Source organism: Vanellus vanellus, assembly GCF_965231255.1.
Source record: "Vanellus vanellus genome assembly, chromosome: 5".
Lineage (NCBI taxonomy): Eukaryota > Metazoa > Chordata > Aves > Charadriiformes > Charadriidae > Vanellus > Vanellus vanellus.
In genome coordinates this window covers 38104913-38130414 of record NC_138910.1, presented here as the reverse complement: position 1 = coordinate 38130414, position 25502 = coordinate 38104913, and the positions used below count along the sequence as shown (strand labels likewise).

Sequence of the window (25502 nt, the reverse complement as noted above, 5' to 3'; positions counted from 1 at the left end):
TCAAGGATACAAACCACAAAGGAATTTCTGCCAGGAAAGTGTTTGCCCCCCCGGTCCCCAATTTCCTGGAAGCAGTTCCTTTATTTTGGAGGTCAAGATAATAGGACGGTGGTGGTATTATGTTGCCAGCAGTAAATGCTGACTAAGAGACATTTTCACATGTTACATCATGGTTCTGGGCTTATTTTCTAAGGTGTTCCTTCTTTTGGCACTGGGATCTCAACCCATAAATCTTGATTTTTGCAATCCAGAATAAAGGTAAAGCAGGCTGGAAGATGAGCCAGCTTAAGAGTTGTTTCAAGTCTTACGTGATAAAGCTTGCAAATCATAGATCTCTTAGGGTGAAAAAAAAAAAAAAGGACTTGAGCATCTTTATTAAACATGGCTTATACTGTGACAAATTCTGGTTCTGGCAGCAAGTTCTGATTTGCGTGCTAGAAAAAGAAAGAAACACTTATGATGGTGAAGAAGTATGGTGCATATTACAGTTACCTCGTGCTGATGTACCTAATGGTTTTTAATGCATAGTTTGCTAGAGGGCTTTACAAAACGGAGCGAGGACATTACACGTACGTTAAGGCTGAGCATCGCAGAGGCAGCGCCAGAACCTGCAACCAGCCATGGTTATTCCCGTTTTCCCTGCAGCCGCCGAGGCCCTGCCAGGCACTGCCAGGCAGGGCGGGCACAGCCGCCGCCTCCCCCGGCTCCCCCCGGGCCGGGCCGGGCCGCCGCCGCACCGGGAGAGCCGTGAGTAACCGCGGGAGGGGGCGGTAAGCGGCGGCGGGCACCCCGGGAGGGATGCAGCCCTGGCGCTTCCCCGCCGTTCTTCCCATCCTCACCGAAACCACGCCGTGACCCAGAAGTTTGGGTGGTGGGGGTTTTGTGGGTTTTGTTGTTTTATTTTTATTTTTTTTTTCCATCACGCTCCCGATTCCCAAGATTTGCCGGGGCGGGATGCGGCGGGGATGGGCTGCAGCGGGATGAACGGGGGGCTGCACCGGCTGCAGCCCGGCGAAGGGCGGGACGGAGCCTGCCCTGAGCCGGGGAGATGTGTGAGAAATGACCGATTTCACCCAATTACGCTGTCACGGGCCAGAAGAGCCGAACGCGGCGGGCGGCGGCCGCTATCGATCCCACTAACGAGCCCGGGGGCCGCTCCGCCCCGCAAAGGTTAAGGTGTCTTCTGAGTTAGGCATTTTATATATATATATATATAAAAAATAAGAAAGGGTGGAGTGGCAGGGCGCGGAGGCTGCTCGGAGGAGGAGCAGGAGCTTTGGGCTTGGGGCCGCGCACCCCCGCGCATCTCTCCCTGTCCGTCCCGTCCCCCCCGAATCCCGGAGGAGCCCCACTCGTGCGCCCGCGGTGGTGCCCCCCCCGCAAATAGAAAAGGGGACCCCTCCGGGGGGGGCGGGGGGGGGCACACGCCTCATGCGGGGCTCCGGCGGTCTCTGCGGTTGGGGTGACGGCTCTGCCCCCTCCCCTCTCCCGCCCCTTCCCCTTTACCTGCCACCGCCCCGTCCGTCCGTCCGTCCCGGCGCCGCCCCGGCGGGGGGTGGTGGTGGTGGGTTGGGGGGGTGTCGGCCCGTCCGCGGCGGGGGCAGCGGGGCGTGGGGGCTGTGGGTGGCGGTGAAGGCGGCGTGTGACAGATGTCCTCCTCTGACAGCTCTCCGTATCAGCCCAGTGGCTCCCTGCCATTGGCTCAGTGCAGCCGACCGGCAAGGCTGCTCGCTATAATAACACTATGCCCGCCAGAGGCGGCAGCTCAGACGGCTCCGCCGCGGCCGTGCCGCCGCTCCTCCCCCGGCAGCCAGCGCCGCGCCGCGCCTGAGGGGCTGCACACCCCCCCCTTACACCCCCCTCCAACCTCCGCCGCCCCCCGCCCGCCCCTCGGCCGTCCGGCGGCGCCGCACATGCCGCGGGGCCCCGCCGGCCCCGGCCCTCCCCGCCGAGCCCAGGCCGGCCTGAGCGCCCCGCCGCTGGCGGGGGGGGCGGCCCCGGCCCCGGCCCCATGGAGTGCTACTACATTGTCATCAGCTCCGCGCACCTCAGCAACGGGCACTTTCGCAACATCAAGGGAGTTTTCCGCGGCCCCCTCAGCAAGAACGGGAACAAAACTCTGGTAATGGCTTCTTCTCTTGCCTTCCCTCCCCTCCCCTTCACAGCAGCGTCCCCGGCTTAACTGGAAGCCGCTGCGTGTGTGCACTGCCAGCGATGCAGGCAGCCGGGGTGCTGCCCGGTTTTGTGGCTTTTTTTTTTTTGTTTTTTTTTTTTTGTTTTCCGCGCGGTCGATTGTGCCTTTATCGCCGCGGGGATGCGGTGCCCTCAGCTGCCGCCTGCCGGGCTGCCCTCCCTGCCGGGGGGCTCTCCCCGTTATCCCCCGGGGCAGTGGGTGCAGCGGGAGGGTAGGTGCCGGCACGTCCTTTCCGCGCTGCTGATGTGGCGGCCGGTTGCGGGGGGGGCTGTGGACGGAGAGCCCCTCCGAGACCCTTCCCGGTGGGGAGCTGCAGGGCGGGGGCTCCACCGCCCTCAGCCCGGGGGGCGGTCGGGGAGAGGCGGCAACCGCTCCGCTGGGGAGGCTGGTGGGGGCATCCCTCGGCGAGGAGGGCTCGGTCTGGGTCGCCGGGTGAGTCCCATCACCCCAGGTGCCGGGGACAGCTGGAGGTCCTGCTTGATAAAGTGAAGAAAGGCGCCGAAACTTGTTTACTTGAGGTCTGCGCTGTTTGGGTAGAGAGATTCATTTGTTCGAGAATAGCTTCAGAAGCGATATACCTTTTTGTTTGTTGGTTGCCAAGTTTTTTTTTTTTTTTTTTAAAAGCAAAACTCTGGGTTTGAAGGGAATTGATGGGTTTAGGCAATTTGGCAACATACTCCGGAAAGTCTGCATAGGCTGTTAAAACTGTTTCTGTATATATATGCCATACTTGAATATCTTTACATCTATTGGTTTTCCTATGGTTTTTGCTGACTTGTTTGGACTCGCTTCACTACTATTAATGAACTTTAATGGAAGAGTTATGACGCGATAGTATTGGCAATACATGTGCTCTCCTGCCTGTTCAGATGAAAAGGATGTAGGATAACAGCAGGCTGGGTGAGCCGCATCACGTAGCATCTCAATCACCGCACAACAAAGTGCGGACAGATGTCTGGAGAGTAGGACAGAGCTGAAAGAGGGGCTTAGCCACGTTGTTTATCACTCTCTCCCATCACTGTCTTACTCCGAAATCCCTTTGGAGGAGATGGAGCAGAACTTACTCACCACATTCTTGTTCCCTCGAATGCACGACCTATATTGATGGGGAATTTACTAAAGTACTTAACATTTGCTAGAGTTGGCAAGCTTGCAATTTCTCCCTAAATAAAGAGATTAAAGCAAGTCTGAGCCAAGTCATAAAAATAGTAACTACTACGAGAGAATCAGAGGCAGATTTTTGGACTGTTTCAAATGTAAAGTTCCCGCTTTCAGGTTGTAAATCTTACTGCAATTTTATGTGCTGTGGATTCTGTGTATTTTTCTGTTAGGGATTGCGTTCTTGGAATTTTAAACAAGTATTTGTAGTATCCATGAGATGGCAATATGCGTGTGATATTTCACTGTTACAGTTGCAAAACCAAGACTTACTGTAGAAATATTTGGTACACTCTAAATAATTGCACGATATGTCGCTTTCTTTCTGCTGAACAATTTCAGTAAAGATGCATTTGGCAGGACTGAGAATACTCTGATGTAACTTTTGGACTGTGTATTATCTTGCAGTTCATAATTGATTCTGCTTCAATAGCATTTTATTCTTGCTTTTTAATTTTTTTTTTTTTCTTGGAAAAAAAACCAGCCTTGTATTTTCAATGTTCCTGATGGATTTATTTACAGATAAAAACATTAGTGACCAAAATACATTGGGGAAGACTGGTGTTAAATTAAAATTCAAATAAACATACTGCATAGGCTTTGAAACACACTTACTCTGGAAAGAAATTTAACTCAACCCTACTCTTCACTGAGATAGAATAGATGTGAGGGGAGAAAAGATAGTATGGGTTGTGGATTTGCCATGAGAAGCCTTACCTTTAAAAGGTTTTGTGGTGAGCAGTGTAACTGTCAAAAGTTTTCGCTGGATTAAAAAGGGAGAGTTCTTGATGTTGGCTCTGTAGACAGCAAAATGAAGTCCTTCACTATGAAATAAACGGTATATACAGAATTTTGTTTGAGTGATTTTTAATTTAAAGGAGGTAAAGATACCATTGGGTCGTGACGTAGAGTGGTTGGATAGCTCAAACTAAGAGTTCTGAGGCGCTGAAGTACGTTTCGGCCACCTTCTGAGGGGAAAATCAAATGTTACATCGTTTCAGAGAATCAGTTGCTTACACTATAAATAGACTTTCAAACTTAAAAAGATTAAAATCTTTATTGATACAAAGTAGAATATGTCTTTAGAAGCTGTGATAAGAATGCAGCCTTTTAATATGCTCTTGGTGTTTTCCATCCTCTAATGAGACTAGGAGAAACAGTGATTTGTAAATCTAAAAACCAGAAATACTTTGGAGCCACTCTAACTCAGATGTATCTTTCCATTTTTTTTTGTAAAGCATTCAATGTGTCTTCATCAATGCCCCACACTTCCTAAAATCACTGCTTCATCGTAAACTGAGAACCTGAAAACAGCCTCTGCTTGTACAGGGTAGAGTTGCTTCTGTGTAAAACCTGTGGTGTTTGTTAAGCTTTGCTTCTCTTAAAGAGTTCTGCCGCCACACTCTATCTAGAAAGACAGGCGACTAGACGTGCTACAGTAGAATTTCACAGCACGTAGGAAAGTGCTGGTCCGAGTTAAATGATGAAGTTGTGTTTTCAAGATGATTTCACATAGTGTATCTTCAAAACTGGAGCTCGTGAGGTTTCAGGGGAGGAAGGTCCTTAGAGCTTTTTGGCTACTGTCCCACTGTGGACTTACCTGGTGTTCACCTGCAACTCATCTTTTTTTGCCCTGGTCTCCAAGAGAGGTGACTGGGAAACACTTTTCCCTGACTGTCCCTGCAGGTGATCTTATGTGTTCATCCTTTGCCCGAATCCTGTTTCACGCAGAATGAGAGTCATTTAAAGCTTTACAAAGTTTTGGTTCAAATGTCCCAGAAGGTAACAGGAAGAAAGAGCTACAAACCGCTGCTCACCTAGTAGGGAACACGAAGCACAAAGCTTTGTTGTTCCAAAAAAGCCTTTCTCAGTGGAGAGGATCAGAGAGTTACTTTTTGGCAAAAAAGGTGGAACAGCGGTGTTTCTGTTGCCTAGTTCCCAGGCATGGCCTTTCCCGAAGCTGTATCTTCCTGTAATGCCTACCGAGTGCAGGGCTTTGGGCCGGGGTTATTTGGGAGGTGGAGAGAAGTGGGTGAGGGATGAAGATGCGAAGTGGGAGAAGGGAGGGAAGGCCACAGGTCTGTTCCTCAAGGGAAGGTGTATGCGGAAAACCTGAGCTTGGAGAGAAGTGAAAGCTCATCACAAGAGGGTACAAAGCACAGGGTGGATTTAGGCAAACTGAGAAAAGAGACTACTGTAAAAAAAAACACCACTTTTTAAAATTTACTAAAATAAGGAAAAAAAAATGCTTGTGAATGAACCTGGTGGGGGAAAATGAAGGAATACATATCTACGTACAGTTCTGGCTATCTGATGGTGCAGGTTTGCATATGTGTGCTCCCCCAGGCCCGCTGGGTAACTGCTCAGTGGGGGTAGGACCCCCTTACCCGATTGTAATCTGCTGCTCCTTATCAGGAAAATAACTTTGAATTAGGAATTGATGGGAAAGGGGCTCACGACACCGGGAAGAATACCATCCAAACTCTTAACACTCCTTCAGGAAATTCAGCAGTTTGTTAAAAGAAGGTGGTATCTGGGCCGTTGGATAAGGCTTTGTCCTCTCCCACTGCAGTTTCTACTGTCTGAAATATTATTCAAATACATACAATCTCATGATGATAGCTAATCTACTACTGAAGTGCTCTGTGGCAGCTCTTTGGAAGGGGTCCATGGCTGTTTTTTTGGTGGAGTACTCTCTCAGTGAACTGACTGCTGTCTGGTCTTTGTGTGGCAGATGGTTTTTGAAGAAACTCAAAACTTACCATGTGGGTCAGCAACACGCAATGATGTTGCAAATCTCTGATGCCCCTTCTGCGTTTTTATATAATATTGCTTATGCCTTGTTATATTCCATGAATACAGGCCTGATTGCTTGGCCATTTCTTGTCAGGGTTCATACTTGGTTACTTTGAAGCTTTTCCCAAGGCTGTTCTTTTTAGCAGTAGCAGGTTATAGAAATTTGTTTACTACAAACTCTTCCTCTTGTGCATGGATCTCCTCAAGTTTTCATGTACTTACTGTGTTCTTTTTTCATGCCTTATGTTATTGATGTCAAATTACACAAGTCTTTTGCAATTCATCTTCCTGGCTGTGGCTGCTGTCTTGCAGTTTATAATCTCAAAAAGTATTGAAGCTTGTGTTAAAGAATAGCTCTCTGGAGGGAGAAATCAGTTGTTCGGAGTCACAGCCACAGGTGATTTGCTAAATCCTTAAAATGTCTTTCAGAATATAAGCAGAACCATTTTAAGGCATTATCCTAGTTATGCATAAGATTTCTGGTTGGTTGAGGACAGAACCGAATCTTTGCTCAGTCTTCTGAGTAGCTGGTTCATGGGTGGTGACTGAATATCTGCTATTTCACCCTTAGATATTCCACTCATGTAAGTGGCTCTGTGTTTGTTTCATTGAGACTTACAGTGATGGAGAACTGGCCGTGTAGATCTCGCTCACTTCTTTTAATTGGTCAAATGCATTTTCTCTGTTGGGGATCAAAATGAGTAAGGTCCTATTACCTGCCCAAGAAAGTCAGTGAAAAGTTCAGATCTTTAGATGGTAAAAATTGCTACTCTAATTCTAATTAAGTGTCTTGTTGATACTGATAGAAAGTAGGTAAGACCAAAAGTTTCCCGGTAAGTAGTTGGTTAAAGGACTGTAGTTTCAAATGTACTGAACACAGAAATCTGTTATTGTGTACACCAATAACCTCTATATATGGACACGCATATATATATATAGGTTTATACTTTGGTTTTGAATATGTACACAGGGGACTTCGGGGGTAGAATTGAAATAGCGGTCCCCAGCTTCAAGCGAGGCAGGCACAAATTATCTCACACTGGAATCAGACTCTGAACTCGCTGGGGTAAGCCTTGTGGGGAGGAAGATCACATGAACTTCAGGTGGCTGCCATGCAGTACAGCTTCATGCCTTCCGGTCAGCTTGGACATGGCTGCGAGGAATGAATGTTGACCTTTAAAATACAATGTAGGTACAGGTCTGGCTACAAAGCTGTTGGATGTCCATTTTGGCCATCTTTTATTAATCTAATTGTACCATCAGCTATCTTGTCTCTCAGGTTTATTGAACAAAACTGCTTTGAATTTTTATTTATATACCTGTGTTTGTATATATGTATAAAAATATAGATACTTACAACTTCCTTTAAAAGTCCTAGGGCTTAGTTCTGCTTTTATAAAAACTCTGTGGAGTTCAGATCTGATATGCTGGTGTCTTCTGAAAATGCCATCTGTTGTTCAGGCTGTCTGTTGTCTTTAGTTCTTTTACATTTTGTAGAATATTTTTGTATTTCCAGATCAACTAAAGTAAATATGTTGTGGTGGACATAAAAATCTGTTTTATGAGAATTTCTATGATAAACGTCCTTACCCTAGTACAGTAAGAAAGCAGTAAACTACCTGTAAACCAGCTTTCCTGCTGAAGAATACTGAAGCTTTTGTACTTTTGCATGATGAGGTGGAAATGTCTGCTGATTTCAAGCTGTCTAATATGTAAAATAAACAATACTTACCATACGTTTATTTTAAATACCGGTAAAAACAGGGCTTGCAGTTCTCTTTGTCGTATTGTATATTGCCAGTAGCTGAGGGCAATTTTTAAATCCTCTCTTAGACATGCAGAATTTAATAAAACTATTACAATGTATTGTTTTTTTCTCTTTAGCGGAGTAGAGTTTATAGGGTAGAGCTGTTAGGCTAGACTTATGTTGGTTAAGGGAGAAAAATCACCTGTTACTTTCATCGGTGGTTTGTCCCCTGTGGATCTGCTAATGTCTTTGGCATTTCAGCGTGCTCGTGACCCGACTTCAGAACTTGAAAACTTTCACATCTCTTCTATGAGAGTAGCTGAACAGCCCTAACTCATTAAAATATTAAAATGACAAAAGAAATTTTACCTAATTTAATTTGAGTAGTTAATCAGTGTCACTTAAATCATGATTGGAAACCAACCACTTGGAAGACAACAAAATAATTTGTTGAAATGGAAGTAACAGTGAAATCGTATCTGTTTTCTAGAGTTCATTTGTATGAATGCAAGATGCAAGTGCCTTTTTTTTTTTTTTTCTTTATAAGGCTGTTAGTATTAGTACTGATTCAAAGCATCATCAACAGGGCTGTTTTCGGTGAGTTGAGCGAACAGGAGGCTATCATAACGTAAGTGAATTTCTAAAGCAACTCTGAGAGGCTGCAAGTCTCCTGCAGTGAGACAGGGCACTCTCATGTACATCACACTCCACATCAGTGCATCGTCCGGTCCAAAAAACAGTAGGAGCCAGAGCCCAATGTGCAGCACATTTAAACTGGGACAGCTTCTGATTCAGAGCTTCTACTGAGGCAGACTTTAGTGCTGTAAAAGCTTATTAAATGGATGGTAAGCTTCAAACACATCGGTATTCTGTTGAATGTAATTAGACTATTACCATGGTTAAATTAGTACACTTGTTTATTTTTTTCAGATCAAGGCCTTAAAGAGTAAGTCTGAGGAGAGCCTTTGCCTTGAATATTTTCTGATGTAAATATCCGTAGCAATCTCTTTGCTCAGAGATACATAACATTAATTTTAACACGTTGCTCAAATATGTTAACTGGAAAACAGCAAGTTGGCTTCTGTATTTTCAAAACCACACATATTTTTTGATTCCATAACCTTCTTGAAGCTTCTTAAGGTGCAGGTTGTAATTCTAGAAGTCTCACCTTTCCTGTAGGCTGTGGGGAACACAGGGGCTTTCTGACCTTTCTATCAGCAGGGATTCACCATTGGAAAAAAACTAGTTAACTGTGAGGCGCACAACTAGAAGACACTGAGTAATAAACGTTTTAGTTTAGCACATTGGGTTTTCGAGTAGGACTTGACTAGTAACTGTAAGATCTTGGGTGCCCCTAACTGGTGACAATTACAGTATTTCCTTTTTTGAATGGCACTTAGGCATGCCAACAGGAACAATTAATTGCTGCAAAAATCAAAGGTATTGGGTAGATGCATCTTGAGACGTAGGGATGGACTAAGATAACTCCACAAAATCAATCCAGGGCATTTTCTATTATTTAATAATGATGGTGGCCTTATTTCTAGCATAGATTCTTTAACACCGCCTGGTGGTGGTGGAAAGTGAGTTGATTTTTTTGTTTGCTCACTTGTGATTCAAATGTAAACATGGGAGAGGGAGTGAGCCTTCCTAATTTAGCTATGTCTGGCCAATCCCTTATAAACAAATACTAGTCAGACCCTTTTATTTTTCCACGCATTTTCGGAGCGAGAACAAAATGCTTTTCCTCCAGCGTTCTTGCGAGACTGTTATATGATGAACTGTGACATCATAGGTTTAAAAAACCGCAAAGTAAACAAAAAATATTTACTCACAAGGAGGCACAATATTTGTCATGCTTAACCTTGTTTTTCCAATAGAGATAAGAAACTGCCTGAAGGCATCAGGAAACTGGAATTTTAAACTCATGGTGTAATTAATTAATTTTGTTAAAACATGTTTACGATTGCCTTCCTCTGCGGATGACTAGCTATGGCAAGGGGTACAGATTTGGGTTTTGCTTTTTCCTTGGCAGAGGATGTTTGTTCTGAACCATCTGAGTTGTGCGCGATCATGAATTTCGGTGGTACCTTTTTTTTTTTTTTTTTTTTTTTTCAATTGGTTCAGATAGTAAATTTCCAAATATTTTCAATATAGAATTATAAATGGAGGTAATCATACAAATAGCATTGTAAGAAAAGAAATACATATTTTTTTGCCCCACAGCTCTGAGAGCAAATCTTCAAATAAGGCCTGGAAAGTAATCTCCAGATCTCTTGCCTGGTATTGTTCTCTTCATTGCATGTGACTAAGAACAGGGTTTTGAATTAAAATTCTTGAAATGTCTTGGAAAATGTTTAGATTTGGTTTGAGGAACTGAGAGAGATTTTTTTTTTTAATAGTATCTCATTGATATTCTTGGTTTGTACAAATGATTTAGGACTTGTCAGGCTATTTGTCTGACTGTGCTGATTTGCGTTTCTTTAAAAGGACTTCTTCTTTTGTGAAAATGCTATTTTTAGAGAGGTTCCTTTCCCCAAATAGCAAGTGAACAGGCAACCTCCTCTGGGACCCAGCTCAGCTCACATATTCATGTTGCTAGACTTCTCATGGCTAGCATATAGCCCTATTACTTACACTGGCCAAGTCTGGGTCAGTTTGTTTTCTTTAAAACTTTGTAGTGCAAAATGTCTGCTAGAATTTGCCTCGTCACCTTATAGACATAAGTTTCTGGACTAGGAAAACTGCTTCCTTTCCATCCTACTGATAACATACTTCCACAGCAAATACAAATCAATATATCTGAGACCTTTCAGACTGTAATTTTAGAAAAAAAAAAAAAGTCTTTTCTGGGTGTAGGTATCCATAAAGTTTGTGGATTTTTTTTTTCCCCCCAATAAATACATTTACAGCTTGATTTACATGGCACAATCATAGAATCATGGAGTGGTTTAGGTTGGAAGGGACCTTAAAGGTCATCGAGTTCCAACCCCCCTGCCATGGGCAGGGACACCTCCCACTAGACCAGGTTGCTCAAAGCCCCCTCCAGCCCGGCCTTGAGTACCTCCAGGGATGGAGCTTCCACAACTTCTCTGGGCAACCTGTGCCAGTGCCTCACCACCCTCAGAATGAAATATTTCTTCCTAATATCTAATCTAAATCTACTTTTTTTCAGTTTGAAGCCATTCCCCCTTATCCTGTCGCTACATACCCTTGTAAAAAGTCCTTCCCCAGCTCTCCTGTAGGCTCCCTTTAGGTACCGGAAAGCCACAACAAGGTCTCCCCAGAGCCTTCTCTCTTCCACGCTGAACAACCCCAACTCTCTCAGCCTGTCCTCATACGAGAAGATGCTCCAGCTCTCTGATCAGCTTAGTGGCCCTCCTCTGGACCCGCTCCAACAGGTCCATGTCTTCCCTATGTTGGGGGCTCCAGAGCTGGACGCAGTACTCCAGGTGGGGTCTCACCAGAGCAGAGTAGAGGGGCAGAATCACCTCCCTTGACCTGCTGGCCACGCAACTTCTGATGCAGCCCAGGATACGGTTGGCCTTCTGAGCTGCGATTGCGCATTGCCGGCTCATGTCGAGTAACTGAATGTGATTGTTCTTTTACGGTATCTGTTTAAATAGTTACGGTTTCTAAGTATTTAATTTCTGCTGAAAGTGTTTTTAACAGGACACCGCAATACACATTACAGAATAGCGTATCAGCTACTACTTCATAAAATGGATTTTGATAAAATGTCTGGAGCTAAAAACTGGGGACATTCTTGGGTCTGTATGGGGTTATGATGCATACAGGGGGTCTAACCGAGCAGTCCACGAAATATTCTGAGCCAAAATCTGTAAAGCAAAATGCTTTTATTTTTTTAAAACTAGTCATTATTGAAACACATAATTGTTTAAGTAAGTTTGCTTAAAAATGTTTAATTGTGTAAGATGTTTGATCTTGTTCCATTGGGAACAGTTGGCTTTATCACAGGAGAGAATAGCGTGGACAAAGATGTTCACTTAAAGCCTCGCTGGTCTCTAAAACTGTCTGTCCCAGGCTTGGCACTTGGGTCTTAAGTGGTTCCCAATTTGCAGGTTTGCTTTCTGCCCTTTTCCATCAACACTGTTTTTCTGTGATGGGGAAAAAAGGCGTGTAGAATCATAGAATAGTTTAGGTTGGAAGGGACCTTGGAAGATCACAGAGTTCCAACCCCCCTGCCATAGGCAGGGACACCTTGCCTATGTGTAGTCTTGCAATAGCATGTCCAGCTCACTTCTCCTTAATTAACCTCTGGGTTAATTGCTGGCTGTGCTGGGAAGGAGTGGAGAGGTGGTGATGAGGAGTGGGCAGGGAAGAAGGGGAAGCAGGTTTTTTGTTTGGCAAATAAGCGAATGTGCGTGAACTTGCAGGTAGAATTAAGGATTAGAAAGGGATTAAAACAGTTTTAAAGGACCACATCCAGAGGTTTCTGGAGTTGGCCTGTTGAGCAGGGAGAAGAACTTGCTTCCAACATGATGTCAAAAATACTTGAGAGTTTCTTTATGAAACACCATTGAGTGCTTGTGGGTATGGAAATCTCAAGGCAATGTAATTAGAAAAAGTCTTGGTGAAACCTGGTAGCTGTAGCATTATGCTGGCAACTGCAGGTGGTGATAGAGTGTGCCCAGAGTGGACCTGCTTTATAAATAACTGGGAAGTGACGAAGAAAAGTGAAGTTTTCCAGTGTGCAGTTAGGTGTGCGAAGGAAACAAAAATACCCAAGCTATTTCATACAGAGGAAAGGAAGAGTTACCAAATGATAGCAAGCAATTACAGTGATTGATGATAAGATGCAAATGGAGAAAGACCATGACAAAGGTTTGCCTATCACTGTCGGCATGTTCGAGGTGGCAGTGGCAATATCTTTCTTGTTCGTTCAGGCTCTTGCATTGAGTAAGTGGGTAGACTTGGAGAACTTTTGCTCAGTCAGACTCCTTTCAGAGGTGTGTGATGGGAGGCAATAAGCTCAAGTTAAGAGATGGGAAATTCTGATCAGGTACAAGGAAAAAGAAAAATTCTGAGGGTGGTCAAACACTGGAAAAAGTTGCCAGAGAGGCTGCGGGATCTCTGTCCTTGGAGATGCTCAAGACTTGACGGAGCAGCATTAATCTACTTGGCCGTGCTTTAGGCAAGGTGTAGGATTAAATGTCCCTTCCATCCTCAGTCAGTGTTACGATTCTGTGTTCGATCTGTAGGAGAGTGGCTTTTAATTTTATCTTCTGTAATGAGGTTCCTCGGGGAGCAAGGCACATCACTGTCACGTCCTGCGCACGGCCTTTCAGGACCACTGGGTACTTGTGCCTCACCTTGTCCCAGGTGATGGATGGCTAGGAGGAGCGGTGTCTCCACTGACTTTCTCTGGGGATCTTCCAACCTGTCAGAGCTCCAAAATACAGTGCTTGTTTCAGCTCTGAGTAACAAATAAATCAAATGCAACTATTGAATCTACTTACGATTTCTTTGTAGGGATTCCCGAGCTGAGTCATGCAATTCATAGACAGTGACCCAATTTGTAATTAAGAAAGATGATGGTCTCGGAACTTGTCCAAAACTAATTCATATTTAGCTCTCACTCTCCACAAATCATACGCGTTGTCAGCAGTATTTTATTGATTACACTTTTTCATATTAAAAATTGCTGGAGTATATGATCTTAATTTTGGAAAGGCTTTTAAAAGGTACTCAGGAGCACTACCGATAGACGAATTGATTTGTTGTCATTAGAGTAGTATTATGCAGAGGCAAGAAAAACTCAAGCTGAGCATTTTCTAAAGGCATTGTATGCTGCAATCCTGCAATGCTGGAGTTGCAGGTTGTTGCAATGAGGGGAAAATTAAGGAACAATCCATAAAGCTTATCTTCTTCATCCCACAGAGCTCTTGCACTGTGGGATGGACAGTGTATACTCCCATAGTTTGAGCATTTCCAGAAAATTGGTCAGATATTTTGCATCTTTTTCATACAGGGGGTGTGATGTGCTTATAGGTTGATCTTGTTTGGGTTTTGTATACTAATATACTTACTTTATATTATATTTTGTATAATATAAAGTATATTGTCCTGTGAAAAATATTTTTTTATATTATTTTAATATATATTCTGTGTATTCCGACCTATTGTTTAACATAGTGGTGTGGCATCATGGTAATTTCTTATAGCTCATGATTTATGTAGAGCAAATATGTTTCTGAGGGAAGGCTGTTCCAAAGCTCTTCACGACTGGCTGAATCTCTCTTTTCTGTAAGAGGGAGCTATTTGATACAGACAGACAGCTCCCAATCAATTGAATGGGACTGACTAGAAGACCAGCCTTGGAGAGAAGTCCCAACAGGGCAAATCTGTGCATGTGAAGACTCTGTAGGTTCTCCTGCATCCCTGTCACAGGTACCAGAAATTTTGAGCGTGCTTTGAAGTGCTCTGGGTGCTGTAGGCCAGGTAGTGGCTAATGCTGACCATGTTGTAGTCAAGAGATGAATGGGGGATTTATTTTCAAATCAGTTAGTAGAGTAACCGGAGCCATATATAATCGCCTTCTAAAAAAAAAAAAATCTATCAGAAGTTTGATGCATAGTAAATGTGAAAGCTACAATATGGAATAAATTATCAAATGGCTCAAGTTCAGTGTCTCTTTGAAGACTGGGGGGGGGTTTAGAGAAAATTACACTTGTATTTTACACCTGCCAAATTGAATTACAGCAACAAATCTGTATAATTACAATTCAGAGACCGTGATTTATTCTCAGAGTTAGGTAATTAGAAGCAGGACTACACTTGAAGGTTCAAATTGGATTCTTAGAAGGAGTCCCTTACATGAATATGACCCATACAGAAATCAGTGTTTTCATCTCTTCTATTTTAAGAATTTTGAATCATAATGTAAAGTGACTCATCCATTATTTCCTCATATCTTCATCAGCGAGATGCACAAGAAATTGTTCCTTTGATTGTTTCTCTGCAAATGTGAAATCTTTACGGCTTCTTCTCTTTTCAACAGGCATTCATAAATCCAATTAACATTAATGAGTCTCACATGTGTGCATCGAGAGGGGAAAAAAATGGACCTTTTGTCTCTTAAAGTATGCGTTTAACTGCAGAAAAAATGAAGAAAAAGCTTTTGGTGAATTACAGGTTACAAAGTCAGTGGCTTCTATCTCATTTTTGCAGTAGCTAACACGTTCCCCTGGTTCTCTCTCCCCTGTCAAGGGTCCTTGTATGAGCTATAAATGCAGGATGAGCAGTGCTATCGGTGAAGTGGAGAGCACTGTTATTACCTCCAGTTCTAAGATTAATTACTAATAGCCCCCATTTTCAACCGAATGGCAGGATTACAATAGGGTTAATGTGACTGTACTTCTGTCTCGTGACATAACTCTATGAGAACAGAGTGAAAAGAAGTAAAAAATATTAATATCTCAGTAACCTATAAAGATGAAATACTTAGTGCCTCTCTTCAGAGGTTCTCCTGTCGTCCCTTTGAAGAATACGACTGGTGTTGCAAGAATTAGTGACATTTTGTATTATTCAGTAATACTTCTTGTTTACTTGTTGGGGACTCTTAGAGCAGCTATGACTTTCCTGATGACACAGAAGTCTTGATGGAGCTCAATGCTGTTAGCATGCGAATGGGGTCTTAGTAAATTAAATACTGACCTCTAGAAAAGCATCTGCTCCTGTTGCTGGCAGAACAGTTTCAACACAGGGAATTTCGCTTAATTTAATTCATTGCCTATTAACACTAACTTTTGAGTACTGATTTGGGTGTCGGGGTTGGGAAAGAAGACTTAAATTGAAGAAATGCTTCTTTAAATTTGGCAGTGGTGAATCTGGGCTGGGGGGGGGGGGGGGGGGGGGAGGCGGGAGGCAGGCGGTTTGCTCACAGTGGTGTCTGGAACAACCACAACGGGAGCAGGGTCCACCGCAGGTCCCTCCGCAGGTCCTCCTGCATCTCCCCCACCACCCAAACCTGCCGTGTGCCCCCATTACACCTCCTCAGTCACAGCTGACATGCAAAAAGGCTCCAAGGAGCTCACTGCAGTATAAATATACTGAAACCATATGGTCTATCGGAATCATAATATCACTTCAGAGGTTTAGAAATAGCATGTTTATTAGCTGTAATGACTCCAAAATTTTCATTTAAATGAGTAGCCGCAAGTACTCAGTATAGTTATATTTCCCTACAAACCTTTTGTGCAGTTTGGTTTGGAATAGAAGGCATCACCATTCACATCAAAAAAAGAACGGTAAAAGGCTCTTTGGTTGACCCCTGTGCCCGCAGCCATCTAGTAGGATCATGACTGGACTCTCATGGAGGTATAGATTATGGCTTACTCCATGTAAGATGCTCTAATGAGCACATCTATATAGGATGCTCTATGCTTTACCATAACTGTTGTTGCACTTCTGTCAGGAAGCATTTTCTGATACTGTTATTATTTTGCAACTGTGTTTCCTCTGTGTTTCCTGTGCCTTGAAGTTAAGCCCATTTTGTCCTGACTAATTACTGTCCCTCCTCCATGGTTACATCCTTAAGATAACTGTAAACTGTAGCAATCCTTATTACTTGCATCTTTTCCAAGCTTGGCATGCTTAGCTGTTTTCCTCTTTCTTCATACTTAATTCCTCTAGTCTTGATTATGCTGTGGCTTTTTCTTTTTCTTTTTCTTTTTCTTTTTTTTTTTTTTCTTAACTCACTCCATCATTTCGACGTAAATCTATCAAAATGGTTCCCAGTAGTCCATATAAAAGGTGAAACTAGAAGGATTTAATGGATGTTGCTAGTGTGGTTCCCTGATGTATAGATACTTGGGGGTGGATCGTGCAGTCTGTATTTATAGTGGCATGTGCTTATTCTATACATAGTCTCACTAACATCATTGGGACCGCTCACTTCATCCTATTCTTATCACTTCCCCAGTTCCCTCCTCCACTCCTTGAAGTCCTTGTCACAAATGCAGCGTTTGGCTATGGGCAGAGATTTTATTTTTCTGGAGTCTTTAGTTGTGCTATGACTTCTCCGTTGCCTTCCCCGTAGCAGATATAATTTTCAACTTCTCAGGAAGGTGCTTTGATAAATCCCTGATTATAACACTTGTAAGATAGGCTTGTTTTGTATTTTGTAAGAATAATGTGATCCTTGCCAGGAGCTGACAGATTTATTTCCTTCGGCACTATTAATTGCTCAAACTTGTATATTTGTGCGTATATATTTGTTCTTTCCCTTGTGAAAGAACAGGAATAAATATGAAGTATTTCCACACAGTTAGAGACATAAGTTTTATTTCTGACCTCTTTGTCTTTTAATCTTTGCCTTATTTTCCCCACCATGTGTTTTTTGGTTGGGTTTTTGTTTTTTTTGTGTGGTGTGGTGTGTGTTTTTTGTGGGTTGTGTTTTTTTTTTTTTTTTTTTTTTTTTTTTCTGTCTGTGGAAAGTCTACCTGGCTTGGTTAGCTTGACTCATTTTGCTATTGTCCTGCTCTGTGCAAACCTCATCTCAGTGGGTACATCCATTTTCTGTCGTGGCTCTTTGACTTCCCGGTCCACTTTAGCTGACTCTCCTTACATGTTTTTTCTGGTTAGTGGGATGATCTGAATCCACTGAGCATTTTTTGAAAACCCATTGTCGAATTTGTTCCTTTTACTGCAAATATTTGGAAATACCTGTGCTACGTTGAACTTGGATCTCTCTGTTGATTCTTATATAGTTGTACAATTTAATTTTCTCAGTTTTACCATTCTGATTAGATTGATATTCTCATCATTTACCATCTACCGTGACTTCAGGTTCTTCCATCATTTTTTTCATAGATGGAATTTTTAAAGCAGTGGACATAAATTGAATGAAGTTGAGCTTCACAGAAGATCTGCTAGTGACCAATACCCTGAAGTTAATTTTTACTTCTAATGAAACATGACAGCCCTCAACACGTGCATTTATTTCGTCTGAAGAAACATACTGCTTTTGCAACATCCATTGCCCAGTGATGCCAGAGACTACCAGGCTGCAGAAATACCCGTTATTGTCAACTTTTTCATAACAGGATTAGCTATTACATCTCTCTGTTCTCTTTCACTCCTCATCACTGCGGAAAAGCATAGGACCTAACTTGCCGAGATTTCAAGTCATTTTGCTTTGGGGCAACCGTGCTGTTTTCTTCTGTGCCCTTCTTCTCTGCGCTGGGGAACGGGGTGCCTGGACCATGGCGCTAACCTGCCAGCTGGGGTGGCACGGCTACTTGCTTTCACTCCAGTTAGAGTTCCGAGTGTGTCAATGAAAGGAAGGAAAAAAAAGATCATAAAACTTTCAAATACAATGCTGACAAGTTAGCGTGCATGCTTGAACACTTAAAAAAAAAAAAATAAATATCCTGGGATGCGAGGATTGTCTGGTGAGCAATTGTTTGCATGACAAAACTCTGGATTTGAGAAATACTTGAAGAAAATAAACAGATTTACTGATTACTTCCCTTGACATTGCTCAACGCTTTTTTTTTTTTTTTTTTTAAACCATACAGTAAACTTTAGTATTTTATGTTTCTTGCTGCCTTTCCCTGTTTCCCTGTTCCGTTTCTTTTATATCTATCATTTGGAGGGATGGGGGCTGCCTGTGATTGCATTACTTGTAGTTGAAAAGATTTGCTAAATGAAATTCTCTGTTACAGTCTCTGTCCTTTTTTTAATGGCTGGCTGTCCCGTGATCCTGCTCTGCTTTTCCTTCTCATGTGCTCTTTTTTGGCACATTTTTCCTTTCTGCCTATACTCCCCTAATGCTGCTTTCTTTCTTTTTTTTTGTATTTTTTGAGCTTTGTTCTATTTCATATCCCAGATCTCTGCAAGTTATTTCTCAAAACCAGATGCCATTTTAGAACTAGATTAACTGCCTTTGGTCAATCAGAAAATGAGAATTCAATCTCTGAGCTTTTGTTTTGACTTTTTGTTTTGTTAGAAGCAAAGAAGCATTTTTGATTATGTTGTAAGAATAAGGTCTCTAATACAGCCTTAATTGCTTTGTTCATTAATTTGTTAGATCTGGTACAGATTTAATGATATCGTTGCAGCTGGCATTTAGCTGATTGGAAAAACACGACAATTTTTGTATTTAGATATTGCAAATGAGAGAATGGTAAAAGTGGTTTATGCTACTCTATTTTGCTGCTTGTAATACTGCACATTTGCTCTTGTGAGCAGTTACAAGTGAGAAAAATCCTCATAAAGCCTGACTAGATAGAACTCAGAAGTTTCTGTTTTTAAACAGATGCATGGTTATTACTATTATTTCTTTTGCTAAAACCCAACTGGGACACCAGGATGAGTGTGTGTGTGTTCACATTTAAGTATACATATATAAAATATATTTTGAGGGTCACCATTTCCTTTCATAATATTAATAGCACGGTGAAGGCTGTATTTAGGTAGACTTGACTAAGCAGGGTGCGGTCGTATGAAAACAAAGAGATGTCTTGTAAAATTTTTTTGCAATGATGTGCTTGGATTTTTCTTGGACAAGGAGACAATACCAAAACTGAAATCTGTTATTTTAGGCTGTCCGTCATGATGGTGAACACTTAATCTGATGTGAATTCACCTTCAGGTCCGTAAGATAAAGACCTGAGCTATTGTTCATGACAAAAAGATGTAAAAAAGTAATGACAAAGTGTTTCTTGAAGAAATGAGGGGTGGGTGAGGAAGCAGGGGAGGACTTGTGGAGTCCCCTTCTCTGGAGATTTTCAAGACCTGCCTGGATGCAGTCCTGAGACTTGGCTGATAACAAAGCATAAGGATTGCTTCAGTGTAGCATTGCTAGAAATGCTGAGGCAGGTTCAACTGCTGGAAGAGTGCAATGTTCATACTGGCAGAAAGATGGCCTTTCCAGGGAATTCTATGAGTTTCTACCATTTCTTGAGCAGATCTCAAGGACCTGCGGCAGCATGTAACTTTGCTCAGGTATGTAATGAGCTATGTTGGGAATTGCTCTGTTGTACTTGTGAGCTACGTAAAGTCAGAATGTCAAGAAGATATTAAAAAGGCGTGTCCTGAAAATTTAATATTGCTTATGCTTTATGTTTTCTGAAAGGCACAGAGGAATGTTTAAAACAAGATTGTGAAACTTTTGACTCCTCCTAGCTGCCAAACCTCACTGAAGCTTTCTTGACCAGTTTTCCTTCTTTCTCCAGTTCGTCTCCCACAAGAACACTCTCTCCAGAGGGCAATAATAATAAAATATTCTAATAAACATATGCATGGTAATTTAATGCTACCTATGCATACACACGCATGTGCTTGCTGGTCTCTGTATGCCCATGGAAGAAGGTCAGCTGTAAGGAGTGAGGTACCTGTCCGTGCCGTTCATCAAGCTGGTGTTCAGGGTGTGTAGAAAAGCTAAATGTCTGGAAAGCAGCTATCTTGTTCAAAAAAAGCCACTTAACAAGACATTCAGCGAGGAGGTAACATCTTTAAAAATATTTAGTGCCGCTCAAAGCCTGAAAAAGCAACTTTTTGAAGTATTAAAGACCGGCATCTTTCAGGGGAAAGCTAAGGAGTACTGCAATGAAGTTACTATCTTTCAATGTTACTATTGCTCAACTGATAGGAAAAACTTCTCTTGATTATTTTATACTTAGATCCACTTACTACCTGGAAATACAACCTGTGCTGAAATATGTTAATTGTTTAAAGGTGTCAGATATCAGAAGAGAACGAGCTTCATTACACCATATTAAGCATGCTAGAATTATATTTTAACATGTTGAAATTGCTCGGCAGGCAGGGATTGTCAGCTCTTCTGGTGCTTTAACATAGCACTCCTGACTCTCTTCATGTGAACAAAAAGGATTTTTTTTTTAAGATTCCTGCTTATGTAGTGTATGTTTTGCTTGCTGAAACCCTATTTTAAATGCTAGTTTTCATTTTTATGTCTGATTTCCTAATGTACAATCTGCATTTTCTGTTTCCTCTAATGTTGTCTGCGCTTCAGAGGTGAATGAAGTTAATCCCATGGTAAATTCATACACATGCTCACTCATCTAACTGTCAACTTTTGGTTTTAATCTCTGAAACATTGTTTATCATCAGGCTTGCTTAGTCTTATATGTTGAGACCAGGACACGTGCCACTGGTTCCCATCTCATTCTTCCCGAAGGAAAGTGTCCATTTCACTCATTTTCAGTGTTCATAACAACATATTACAAGTTGTCAGTAAGTGACAGCTTTTAAAATAGGGTCATGTCTTGCTGTTCCAGTAATAAAATACACTGTAAATGAGATATCTTGTATGTTCTGCTTTTACAGGATGCTGTTGACTGAATCACATATTTATTCTGATGTTAGTATTTTGTTATATATGTGCCTTTGGATACTTTATGGATATCTGACCTGTTGAACAGCCAGAATATAGCTGAAATTTCTATCTGTCTCCACATGGCCTTCCCTGGTCCATGCCGATGAGTAGGAATCAGATGAGAGCTACTTATGCCTCCTATAGCAATAATTGGAGAGTATTTAAGTCAATCATGGGGCTGTAGGAATGATTGTGTTACCTTGGCTTAGAAATGTTACCCTGTGTTACCCGAGCAGGCTTTTAGCCTGAGAAAGCAGCGAGCAAATCGATTCGGCTTAGCTCTCTTTCCTCCTGGGCTAAGCTAATTTGAATTGCTGCACATTGCTTACGGTTAAGGGCAGGAGTGAGGACAGCTGATGTGCGCAACCTTGTGAGAAGCTGGGGTTGGCCGTTTGAGCTCTAGGAGCTGCACTGAGGTGGCTCAAGTTCTGTCGAATTGTTTTTGTCTGTGCTTACGTTATAATTCATTTCAGAGAGATACTGTAGTTTGGAAGTGGATCGCCTTTCCACCTTTACCACACGTTGGTGTGATTTGCACATCGGTACCGAGAGGGGTGCACTAGACTGCTTTTGGAGAAAATGAAACTGCCTTCCGTGAGTCTACCAAAATGTATGTTAAGCCATCAGGAAGGGTCCAAACTGGTGACTGGCCTTTGGATAGCTTTGAAACACATGTGTGGGGTCTAGGGAATAAGTCTAGTTTAAAGTCTGTCCCTGACCTGCTCCTGGTACGTGTTTATTTACACTGTGTCAATCTACAGATTCATTCTCTTGTGCGATGTCTTTATAATGTAAACGTGGCCTGAAGTGTCTTCAGGCCTGAGACACTGAGCTATTTCCAGAATCTGCTTTTTACTCTCTAGTATGAAAGTGTAGTTAGCTATTATGCTTATAATAATTGTACTGTTTCTTTTGCAGCATATAAGGTGATAAAGCAAGACAAAAATAAAATATTTTGAATTTTTGTATTATGTGCTTGTGTGCAAACGTTCCCTCATGCATGGATGCACATAAAATTCATTCCCTATGTGGTTGCTCTGTCTGTTTCAGCAAGTAAGGAGGCACAAGGGAAGCATGTCTGTAGAGCAAGAGCATCAAAACTCCAGTGTTTGCCATGGATGGACTTGAGGGCTTTTCCTTCCTGCTAGCTCTGATCCGCTCCAGTGGACTGAAAGGCCATTAGCAGGTGGAGTCTGTTAGGCGAGTCCTGGAGTACATCTTCCAGTTTCACTTGTGTGCTCTAAGACTTCTCCAAGGTGTGCGTCAAGACACAGTAAATGAGAGCAGCTGGGGTGTCCAGAGGCACACGCTTTGGGGACTAAAGCACTAATGCCGGTGCATCTGCTCATGTAGATGTACTTCTGCCAAACAAGTTACTAGGAATGGGTTTGTTTTTTCAGGTGAGAAATAAAAGTATGGGAGAGGTTCATGGTATGTTTATGAAAGCCCGTAATGTTTTTATGAAGTTAATTAGTATTTGCTGTTGGGTTTTCCTTGTCTCCAGCAGAATATTCACATGTCCTTTGAAATTAATTGGTCCGTTTTTCATTAAAATCAGCAGGAGATACCAATTAAGTAAACACCTAAGACCTAAGCTTGCAAGAAAAGTGCAAGCTCTTCCTGAGTGTCCGAGGGCAGAATCAGTGCCGTGTCCATCCCATCCTCTCCATCCCCTCACCCCCCCTTATATTGTGTCTTTCTGGCATCATTAGGAGTAATAGCATCAGTAGGACAAACTATACCTTCTCTATTCCACCCCCCCGCCCCACTCCATTCTCCTCCTTTTCTCTCAATGATTGCACTTTGTTGAGCTAAGTTCCACAAACAAAACCTGTGATTCTCACACTGCCTAAATTTAATTCCTAATCTCTTTCAATTCAGGATTGTATGAACCGGGCCAGAAAAACAAGACACAATATTTAGAAAAGTTGTTTAAATATAGTTAAAACCTTAAATACCTTTTTGTCTGACACTCGACAGAATTTGTTGTAGAAGTACAGTAATTAAGTCAAATCAGGTGCTGTGCTTCACATATAAAAGTGCAACTTGGCACCAACGCAGCAGGGCTGCCCTCTTGCCTTTCTTTGACACTGCGATATTGGAACAACTGCTAAAGTGCGTGCTTCTGTTCAGCCTTCTCTGATCACCTTGCTTAGAGCAAGCCATCTGAGAGAGCATGAGGAAAAACTGATTTAGCTTAAAGATTTAAAGGGGGAAAAAAAATATCTGGGACAATTCTGCTCTGTCTCCCTAGGATGGGGACGCTGGTGGGCAGCTCAGGATGTCTGAAAGGTTTGTTTGCTCGTGCTCTGTCTTGTGTTGGTTGTATGGCACTCCTCTGCAGTAAGACATAGAATCATAGAATTGTCTAGGTTGGAAGAGACCCTTGGGATCATCGAGTCCAACCATCTACCCTACTCTACAAAGTTCTCCCCTACACCATATCCCCCAACACCACATCTAAACGTCTCTTAAACACATCCAGGGATGGTGACTCAACCACCTCCCTGGGCAGTCTATTCCAATGCCCGACCACCCTTTCTGTGAAAAATTCTTTCCTAATGTTCTGTCTAAACCTACCCTGTTGGAGCTTGAAGCCATTCCCTCTTGTTCTGTCATTAATTACCTGTGAGAAGAGACCAGCACCAACCTCTCTACAGTGTCCTTTCAAATAGTTGTAGAGAGTGATGAGGTCTCCTCTCAGCCTCCTCCTCCTCAAACTAAACAGTCCCAGCTACTTCAACCGCTCTTCATATGATTTGTCTGCTAGGCCCGTCACCAGCTTCGTTGCCCTCCTCTGCACTCGCTCCAGCACCTCGATCTCTCTTGTATTCAGGTGCCCAAAACTGGACACAATACTCGAGGTGGGGCCTCACCAGTGCTGAGTACAGGGGCACAATCACCTGCCTACTTCTGCTGGCCACGCTATTTCTAATACAAGCCAGGATGCCATTGGCTTTCTTGGCCACCTGGGCACACTGCCGGCTCTTGGCACATGGCCAAGACTTCTCTTGTCTGCGGAGCTCCTTACGTGGCCGAAGGAGTGAGTGTTACCTCTCTGACGTAGGCTCTTGTTTCTCACTTTAGTAACCTGAATTGCAAAGGTTTCTCATCGAAGTTGGTGGCAAAATGCCTGTTGAGTTTAATGTTGGAGATGCATTTTCTTAGTGTTGACTGTTTGTATGAGACTTTTTTTTCTCTGGTCCTGTAAAATATATGCAAATGTGCAAATGTTTGCAATAGATGGATTAAATGTGTGTTACACGAACTTTTGGGACACTATTGCTCTCTATTACTGCCAGCAAAATGCTGAGGTGTGTATAAAAGACTACAATAATTATTAGACTATTCATGTTTTTATGCATTAACAGATTTATATTTGTGAAATTAAGGAAGACTAATATCTCTGTAGACTTATGACTTTTTCAAGGAAAAACAGTAAGTGGCCAAGCATATTTTGGCTATCGAAGTATTGTGCACAGAGTTTAAACGATACCATTTTCCTATGGAAAGGGATACAGGCAGGTCACTTGTATTTTCACTGGTATATATTTTAAATTACAAGGTAGCTAGGTTGGTAGTGATGTATTTTCCTTTTGTTACTGATGTATAACCTGAGCTGACAGCTCCCCTTAACAACTGGACATAATAGTCCTAAATGGGGTGACTGCTGTCTGCCTGCGCTGGGTCCTTCTGTTCAGCTGGCATTTTGCCTGCCTAGAAATTGCTCAATAAAAATTGGGTAAAATATATGGGCACGTAGTGATCTTTTTAAAATCCCTAACAACTACCTTCCTTATTTTACCTCCAACATTTACTGTTGTTCATTGGCTCAATAATATTATCTGTCTAGTTATATGTAGGGAAAAAAAAATAATGGACTTTTCTCAGTTGTAAAGAAGCATGATCAAGTTAATTTTCAAATATATGTGTTGGGTGGAAGAATAATATGCAAATTTTGAGCTGAGCTTGAAGATTAATAGTGGCGTAGCTAGAAACACTCATTTCCAAACCAATAATATAGATAGAGAGGGGGGAAAAAATACTGAGTTTTGAGAATGTCACTTGAGCTATATTTACAGATCTTGCTCATTCTTTAAAACAAACAAATAAACAAACAAACAAACAAAAAACAACAGCAGTTCTTAATTCCTTTTGACTTCAATAAATATCATGTGGGGTGTAAATGCATATTTCCTGTGCAAAGCCACATGTAATGCTGTATATTTCAAAACATTTTGGTG

The 25502-nt window shown here is 42.4% G+C and overlaps 1 protein-coding gene across 1 annotated transcript in view; it reads left to right on the top strand.

Moving 5' to 3' along the window:
• Window positions 1-1649: 1649 nt before the first annotated feature.
• Window positions 1650-25502, top strand: part of ZNF804A (zinc finger protein 804A) — a gene marked incomplete at its 3' end in the record, with an annotated part of 160613 nt that continues 136760 nt past the window's right edge. The window contains exon 1 of the mRNA XM_082483567.1: window positions 1650-2122. Coding sequence (XP_082339693.1) covers window positions 2012-2122 — 111 coding nt within the window. The 5' untranslated portion in view covers window positions 1650-2011. The remainder of the gene's footprint in view (window positions 2123-25502) is intronic.